General features: G+C 44.4%; 2 protein-coding genes across 2 annotated transcripts; both read left to right on the top strand.

Annotated features, from left to right (window-relative positions):
• The first annotated feature begins 5,417 nt into the window (after window positions 1–5,417).
• Window positions 5,418–6,539, top strand: LOC125319754. The gene has a single exon (XM_048291293.1). It carries the CDS (start codon window positions 5,418–5,420, stop codon window positions 6,537–6,539), a length of 1,122 nt encoding a protein of 373 aa, XP_048147250.1.
• A 1-nt stretch (window position 6,540) lies between these two features.
• LOC125319752 lies at window positions 6,541–7,290 on the top strand. Its single transcript, XM_048291292.1, has one exon. The coding sequence runs from the start codon at window positions 6,640–6,642 to the stop codon at window positions 7,288–7,290; it is 651 nt and encodes a 216-aa protein (XP_048147249.1). The 5' UTR covers window positions 6,541–6,639.
• Window positions 7,291–9,242: the final 1,952 nt, after the last annotated feature.

Here is a 9,242-nt window from a genome sequence, read left to right as displayed (position 1 = left end):
GTACAGTTTGAATATCCCCAGTGAGTACTGATAAATATGTAAATATGATCTTGGTGATTTCTCTTCTGGCCTGATGCTGAATGCTGGAAGTCCTACTGCAACATCTCAGTGCAGTTCTTCAGAACTGGTGAGGTGGAACAGGAAGGTTAAATTAAATCTCAGAATATTACTATTGGTTTTTACCATTTCTCTGAAGTGTCTTATTTATGCAAATCACTTTCTAAATGTAATAGAATATTTGTGTGCTTTGAGTGCCCATCTTTTTTGAAGAAAAATATTTTAATTCCAGTGCTTATTTTCTGTTTAATAATCTGCCAGATCTTTATTCAATCCTTATGGAGATAACATCACCACAAAGAAAAAGTAAAAAGTGAAAAACAAATTCTAATTTGATTTTTTTTATATTTTTTGAGTTGTATGTATGTAATTGTTTACTATTTTTTGCTAATGTCTGCATTGTTGGGTACATGAAGTGCTTTAGAAATTATTAAGGAAGTGCTTTCTCTGACAAATGTTCAGCTGACAGACTAAGTGGCTTTGATAAGTCACTTCAAATTTTTGCTATGTTAAAAATATTTTTTTCTTTTAGTTTATATGTAAATGTACCCCCCAAAAATTTTTCTTTAAAATAATAGTATTAAAAATAACTATCTTATAACTGTATTGGTTTGAAGAACTATGATTGAACCCTACAAAAATGTAGACCTTTCTGAATAATTTTATATAAAACATGATACTTGTTTCATACAATGCCTAATCCTGTGAACATTTCTAAAATTAGTGCATACAGGTGTGAAAGTTCACATGTTACTGTTCAGAGTGCTATATACTATACTAGGCTCAAGTATTTTCAGGCTTGCATCCCTTCTCTGTAATATGAGAAAAATATACAGTTTCTATAAAAATGGAAATACCATTAATTGGTCTGGAGTGCAACTTGACATTAACAATAGCTTTTTTCTCCTGTTGCACACAGTGTTCCTACATAATTGCATAATCAATCCACAAAACCAAGTCCTTGTGATTTAAAAATCTCTCCCTTCTGGAAGTTCCAGAGCCAAATAAAGAAGTGCTTTTTAAAGCTTATATATTTCAATAATGTGTAAATATCAGCATTAAACAGAATGACCCAATTTCCACCTTCCAGTACCTAAAGGGATTCTACAAGAAAGATGGGAAGGGACTTTTCACAGGAGTATGTAGTGACAGGATGAGGGGAAATGGCTTCCAACTGGAAGAAAGCAGGTTTAGATGAGATAATAGGAAGAAATTCTTTACTTTGAGAGTGGTGAGGTGTGGAAGGTATCTTTTCAGCTTTATACCGGCTAGCACTTGTATTTCAATGCCTTAGAAAGCCTCGAGCAGCCTAGAGAGGTAGCACGGGCAATCTGGCACTTTAGTAGCTCTAAAATCGGTACCTGAATCAGCTGCAGAGCAAATACCACCAGCAGAAGCAAAGAGGGAGAAATATAGCTCCCTGCTCCCTCAATTCCCTGCAGTTAGAAGCTTTCAAACGAGACAGACAACCAGAGATATTCACAGGAAGATAGCTGAGCTGAGAGAGGGCGGAGCCTCCCCTCGACCATCTTTTATTCGGAGAAGGGGGAAGGGGAGGACTGGGGGTGGACCCAGGGTGACCGGCCAATCAGACACTGCTGAAGAGTCTGAGTTACATTTGGCTTTGCCCACTCTTGGAACAAAGGAGCTCGGAGCACATGGGCAGGAGCAGGTATCTTTGGGAGGGGGAGGGGAAGCTCAGAACAGGCAGCAACAGTGAGGCACTGGAAGAGAATATCCAGAGAAGCTGTGGATGTCTGATCTCTGGGAATTGCTCAGGGCCAGGCTGGATGGGACTCTGAGCAACCTGACCCAGTGAAAGGTGTCCCTGCCTATGGCAGGGGGATTGGAACCAGCTGATCTTTAAGGTCCCTTTCAACCCAAACCATTCTATGACTCTGTGACAGATCCTACACTACCTTTTAAATTATTGTCTTTCCATAGTCCTGATTTTTCAGAATTCAACCATCTTTTTTCACCATTTCATCCTTTGCTCACGTTATCAGTACTGGTAGGATGCTTTTACAGATAGCTGGAAAGTGGCATCTTCTTGACTTAGTTAAAGTTTGAATAATTGTCAGATTTAGTCCTGCAAGCTACTCTCCTGTGTTGCTTGACTTAGTTTAAGTACTTAAGATCCCTTATTCGCAATCATATTTTAATGAATATAGATACTATTGAATCAGGGGGATGGGAAGCAGGAGAATTAGTTTGTTAGGAACAGTGCATCCAGCTTGGTCAGCATACCAGGGTAGGAAGAAAAGAGACCACTGATAAGGGCAGAGGGAGTCTCAGACAGACATCCTGCCTCATCCCAAAACTAGCTCAAACCAGTCTCAAAGCTTAAACCCAGGCCAGGGGTACAAAAGAGCATGCGTAGAGAAGAAAGGTGAAAAGTTCAGGATGATGAAGACTCCTGACTTCATCAAAAAGACCCTCGGAAGACCCCTACCAAAGCCACCAAACCACACTGCGCAAGCACAACGCGGATGTAAATGACTTTTGGGTTCATTATAATACGAAGCGAGGCTGGGCGGGGCTAGGTGATGAATATGTATAGGCGTGCTGAGAAACTTAATGAATATGGAACTTGTGACCCGGTAAATACCGAGCTGAATGCAGCTGTCGGCACGCATGGCTTTGGAGGAGCAATCCCCCGTGCGTCCCAGCTGGAAATAAACATACCTACTTTACTACTTATTTAGTAGTGGAGTTCTGTCCGCTCTTCATTTGGCGAGCAGCCAGGAGAAACTCTGTCCGGCTGCAGGATCAGCTGAGGAGCGGACATCCTAGGCGCGCCCCAGGGCTTTCCTGGAGGATCTCCACCCCTCGGCTCGCTCACTGCGGCGGACAGACAACGACCTGGAACTGCGGACAAACGGTATGTTTTGCATTTAGGTTGCCTGTAAGTCGTACGCGTGGCCAGGGCTGCTGGTAAGCCGCGAGGAGACGTCCCGCATTCAGCGCAGTCCCTGTGAGGGTAAAGGTGGGGCTTGCAAGCAATCGGCTACCGGAGCCAGCAGGGGGAATCGCCGACTGATAGAGCGGCCGCTAGCGATCCTGGGAGCGGATCGGGTGATTCCAAGAGGGGGTCCCACCGGAACTTGTTACTGTGTCGGAAAATACAAGCGGGACCCTGAAACTGTTACAAGCGAGTGTTGTGAACATTTTTGCTACTAGTAGCTGGTTTGAATGCTGTTGTGTTGCTTATATGTCTATGTGGATATTGGTTGTTGACAGACTGCTTTTATGTCTGTAGATGTGTATTAGGTCGCCTATTTGTTTGTAAATCGGGAGCGTGCGTGTTGCCGTGTGTCGTTTGAGAGTGTGATACTGAGACATTTGTTTGGGGGAGTGCTTGCTTGTTGAATTTAGAATCGTGGCTGGGAGAACCTCTGCAGAAGGATTAGTGGCAGAGAATTTAGAGTTTGAAAGAGTATGTGGAATAACTTGTTTTTGTGGATGTGTCAGAACCTTTTATTCAACAGGAGGATGGCAGGTCGCATGGGTATTAATACAGTGTAAAGTTTGTACGAGGAGGTGATACTGCTCTTCTGCCAGACGGCAGAGCCTGTGTTCTCAGTGCTATTAAGCTGATTTTGAGCCTGAGATTTTAAAGGTTGTGTGTGGGAAGTCGCATTTGGTACCTGAGATTTAGGAATTTCGGGAAGAAATTGAGAAAGAACTGAAAGAAAGTGTGGAAAAAGGGGATTTCAAGCAGCAGCAAGGCAGGCCTGGCAGAAGGCACAAGAGAATTTATAAAGAGTAACTTATACACTATACAGGTGACCCGGAGGGGGAGTATGGGAAGCAGACAAAGTAAAGAAATCCCCAGAGCAAGCCCGCTCGGCTGTATTCTGGTACATTGGAAGGAGATAGTAGGAGCTGGAGGCACAGAAAATAAAAGAACCCTTATAAAATATTGTACCCAGTGGTGGCCACTGTATAAATTAGAAAATGAAGCCAAATGGCCATCTAATGGAACTTTAGATTATAATACCTTGCTTCAGTTAATGCTGTTTCTGAGGCGGGAAGGTAAATGGGAAGAAGTTTCCTACGCTGACGCATTTTTTTCTCTCCGAAAACATCCTGAATGGCAGAGAGATTGTGGAATCAAACCCCCCAGTGATCCTGGGGTGTTAGCTCTGGAAAAAGAAAATAATAAGGGCCGAAGAAGAATTAAACGATGCTGTTCGTCATGCAGTATAGGTCAAAGATGCACAAGGTCAGACAAAGTCTATCAAGCAGCAGCTCAGGGACAAGATGATGATGAATTAACCGATTTGCTTAAGCCTCCCCTTAAGAGACAGGAAGAGGATGCGGACTCGGAAGGAACACCAACGCCAACCTCCTCTCCCCCGGGCAGTCCTGTCTCGTCCCGAACCAGGAAACAGGTACTGATGGCACCTCTGAGAGAGGCAGTGGCACCTGATGGGGATACAATGTTAATTAGAGTACCTTTCTCTACTGCTGACCTAGATGCATAGTATAACGTTGCCAAAAATTATCGAAGTGATCCAGCAGGTATTGCTGAGCGCTTGCGACTTATAATTAAACAGCATAATCCAGATTGGGCTGATATACAATTACTATTGGGTGGACTAACAGAGACAGAAAGACAGCTAGTTTTGAAAACAGCTCAAGACTTGGCAGAGGACTATTACAAAACACAACAGTTAGATGTAAAAGATTACTTCCCACTCCAGGAACCACACTGGAACCCGAATAGAACAGCTGAATTAAAGAAATTAAAAGGTTATCAAGAATGGATAGCAAAAGGGGTGGAAAGGGCTATTCCCAAGACCCTAAACTGGTCAGCTTTGTACGCAATAAGACAGGGTCCTTCCGAGTCACCATCCGAATTCCTGGATCGTCTGAGGGATGCAATGCGCCATAACACATCACTGGATCCTGAGACCGAGGTAGGGGTACAACAGCTAGTATCTTTGTTTCTAGGACAATCCACAGGAGATATCAGACGTAAATTGCAGAAACTTCAGGGGCCAGAAGGGAGGAACCTGGAAACTCTATTGGATGCAGCTTGGAGGGTATTCAGTAATCGAGAAGAAGGTTACAAGCAAGGGATGAGGAAATTAGTGGCAGTAGTAAAAGAAGGGAATAGAGAAAAGCTTAGACAAGGACCCCCCAGACGAGGACCTCCCAGACAAGGCCCACTCCGGCTAGGTAGAAACCAATGCGTGATTTGTGGGAGGTTTGGTCATTGGAAAAACGAGTGCCCAGAAAGAAGACAAGAAGACCACCAGAACAAGGGAAACCGAGGAAGGGGGAGGGTGGTTGCACACGTGAAAGAAGATTGAAGAGGACCGGGGGATTCCACCCTAGCAGATCCACTGGTTATAATGAAGCTAGGGGACAAGGAAAAAGAAATAGAATTTTTGGTGGATACAGAGGCAACATATTCAGTTTTAAATAAAGCTTTAATGCCTGTAGGGGATGACTATATTGTGGTACATGGAGCAACTGGCCAATCTGAAAAAGCTTATTTTTGTAAGCCATTGAAATATAAAATTGGGAAACAATGGGGTATTCACAAGTTTTTATATTTACCCAATTCTCCAAAGGCTCTCTTGGGAAGAGATTTATTAGAACAATTACAAGCAACCATTATTTTTAGGAATGGGGAAGTTATTCTGGAGGTAAATGACCAACAGTATGTAGAAATACTGAGCCTAATATTAACAACCAAAGACCCTGTAGAGGAAATCAGGGAAGAGATAATGGGCCAAGTGTTCCCAGGAGTCTGGGCCACAGATGTACCTGGAAGAGCCAAAAATGCAACCCCAATACAGATCAAACTCAAAGAAGGGAGACAACCAGTTAGAATTAAACAGTACCCCCTTAAAAGGGAAGACAGGGAAGGAATTGGCCCGATAATTGAAAAATTCTTGCAGTTGGGATTACTAAAAGAGTGCCAGTCTGATTTCAATACTCCTATCTTGCCTGTCCGTAAACCTGATGGGTCTTACCAGGTGGTACAGGATTTACGGGCTGTTAACAAGATAACCGAGGACCTCTATCCTGTGGTGGCAAACCCTTACACTCTGCTAACATGTTTAACACCAGAGCTAACTTGCTTTACCGTTTTAGATCTAAAGGATGCCTTCTTTTGCCTCCCTCTCCATGAAGCCAGCCAGAAAATTTTTGCATTCGAATGGGAAAGCCCTAAGAGGGGGCGCAAAACCCAGCTCACGTGGACGGTGTTGCCTCAGGGATTTAAGAGCAGCCCCACCCTGTTTGGAGAACAGCTCGCAAAAGACATAGAGTCCTGGGAAGCCCCACCAGGAGAAGGGAAGCTATTGCAGTACATGGATGATCTCCTAATAGCTACCCGAACAGAGGAAGCTTGCACAGCCTGGACGGTAAGCCTTTTAAACTTCCTGGGACTCCAAGGGTACAGGGTATCCAAGAAAAAGGCTCAGGTGGTGAAACAAAAAGTGATCTATCTGCTATCTGGGCTATGAAGTCAGTGCTGGGCAACAAACTTTGGGGCAAGATCGCAAAGAAGCGATATGCCAAACCCTGAAACCCCAGACAGTGAAAGAGTTACGGACTTTTCTGGGGATGACAGGGTGGTGCAGACTGTGGATTTACAATTATGGGCTGCTCGTGAAATCACTATATGAACTCATTACAAAGGAAAGCAGAGCTCTCCAGTGGACAAAGGAGGCCACGCGGGCCTTCAGCCAGCTGAAGAATGCCCTCATGTCAGCTCCAGCTCTAGGACTTCCAGACATGAGTAAGCCATTCTTTCTATTTTCCCATGAGAAGCAAGGGATCGCCCTGGGAATACTAGCACAGGACCTGGGCCCATACCGACGGGCAGTTGCCTATTTCTCTAAGCAGCGAGATGCAGCAGCCAAAGGATGGCCTGGGTGCCTCAGAGCTGTTGCAGCAGTCGTGCTAAACATCCAGGAAGCACGCAAATTCACCTTGGGCCAGAGAATGACTGTGCTGGTGTCCCACACGGTGTCCGCAGTGCTGGAAGTGAAAGGTGGGCACTGGCTCTCCCCACAAAGGTTCCTGAAATATCAAGCCATCATGGTAGAACAAGATGATGTAGAAATAGTGGTAACTAACATTGTCAACCCAGCTTCCTTTCTCAGTGGAAATCAAGGGGAACCGGTACGCCATGATTGCCTAGAGACTATCGAAGCCACCTACTCCAGCCGCCCAGATCTAAAGGATACCCCTTTAGACAACGCAGAGACCTAGTTTACTGATGGGAGCAGCTACATCATCAGTGGAAAGCGGCATGCTGGATATGCAGTTACCACCTGCCGCGAGGTGATAGAATCTGGAGCCCTGCCAACAAACACCTCTGCGCAGAAGGCTGAAATAATCGCCCTAACCCGTGCCTTAGAGATGGCAAAAGGAAAGAAAATAAACATCTATACCGACTCAAGGTATGCCTTTGGAGTTGTGCACGCACACGGGGCCATTTGGAAAGAAAGAGGACTGTTAAATTCGCATGGAAAGAACATCAAACGTGCACAAGAAATAATGCAGCTGTTAGAAGCAGTCCAGCTACCCGAGAAGGTAGCAATCATGCACATAAGGGCGCATCAAAAGGTGAGCTCAGAATTAGAAGAAGAAAATGAACTGGCGGACAGAGAGGCAAAAGAGGCAGCAAAAGGTGAGGTAACAATAACTGGAGCCTTGATCCCAGATGGACAACTTTCCCTAGAGGGTAAGCCAACATATAATAAAAAAGACAGGAAATTGATTAAAGGTGAAAGGGGAACATTTAACCAAGAGGGATGGGCTATCAATGCAGAAGGAAAAGTAGTTATTCCCTCTCATTTGCTATGGGCCGTAGTTAGAGAGGAACACCAGAAAACACACTGGGGAACAAATGCCTTACATAACTACTTAATTGGGAAAATTATCGCTAGAAACTTATGCGAAACTGTTGTGCAAGTAACTCGACAGTGCAACCTTTGCCTCCAGACTAACCCCAGAAACACCCCCAAACCAAAAATGGGCCAGATTGGGAGAGGCCATGGGCCTGGACAGCAGTGGCAAATTGGTTTCACAGAACTTCCAAGAAAAGGGGGGTACCGATATTTATTAGTGCTAACAGATACTTTTTCAGGATGGCCAGAAGCTTTTCCTACCAGGACCGCTAAGGCTTGAGAAGTAACCAAGGCGTTACTACAAGAAATAATACCGCGCTTCGGAGTTCCAGACACAATGTCCTCAGATAGGGGACCACATTTTATTTCAAAGGTGGTACAACAAACCAGCCGACATTTAGGCATAGACTGGGAACTCCACACTCCATACCATCCCCAGTCAAGTGGCCAAGTGGAGAAAATGAATCATTTGATTAAACAGCAAATTGTGAGATTAGGGCAAGAAGCTAACCTACCCTGGCCCCAATCTCTTCCACTTGCGTTGTTACAAATTCGGACCAAGCCCAGAATTAAGGAAAAGTTAAGTCCCTTTGAAATACTCTATGAGAGACCATATGGGGTACAGAAAGGCATATCTACCCAAATAGGGGAAGAGACGCTAACCACCTACATGATTGCCTTAGATAAACAGCTTAAAGAAATTGGAAAACATGTGGCTGGAGCTCGAAGTCGAGGTTTGGACGGTCCTGTACATGACATTCAGCCTGGAGATTATGTATATGTTAAGTCTCTTACAGAAAAGACTCTGGAACCACAGTGGGAAGGACCATTCCAGGTGCTCCTCACCACTTACACCGCGATTAAGATCAGAGAACAGAGTGCCTGGATTCACCATACCCGAGTAGAGAAGGCTCCAGAGACTCTTTGGAAAGTGACCCCTGGGGATGATGAACTGAAATTGAAGTTCACCCGAACAAAATGAAAATGTCAGGGTGGCATGAAAGTATAACCCAGAAAATTGTTTTTCTCACAGTTATAATTGTAACCTTCAGCTGGGAAGATATTCATAAGAGAGAGGACATATGGTCCCAAGCCTTTATGCGGGTTACTGGACTCATGGGGAGATATTCTGATATAAAAGATTTAAACCCGTTGACTGTAGTCATGCACGGAAACCAAGTGTATACAAAGCAAGAATGGAAAAAACAAAGAACTTGGCAGCTCCAAGGGACTGTAGGAGAAAAAAATCAAGATAGGATGCCGAATGGTTAACGGGACTACTCATAGAAAAGCAACCCAAATCAGTGTCTC

The sequence above is a fragment of the Corvus hawaiiensis genome, chromosome Z (genome assembly GCF_020740725.1).
Source record: "Corvus hawaiiensis isolate bCorHaw1 chromosome Z, bCorHaw1.pri.cur, whole genome shotgun sequence".
Taxonomy (NCBI): Eukaryota; Metazoa; Chordata; class Aves; order Passeriformes; family Corvidae; genus Corvus; species Corvus hawaiiensis.
The sequence above is the reverse complement of the archived record's forward strand: the minus strand, read 5'-3'. Positions and strand labels throughout refer to the sequence as shown.

Excerpts from the sequence above, each read along its gene's own strand:
- LOC125319754 (XM_048291293.1), top strand. The coding sequence starts at position 5,418 with ATGAAGCTAGGGGACAAGGAAAAAGAAATAGAATTTTTGGTGGATACA.
- LOC125319752 (XM_048291292.1), top strand. The coding sequence starts at position 6,640 with ATGACAGGGTGGTGCAGACTGTGGATTTACAATTATGGGCTGCTCGTG.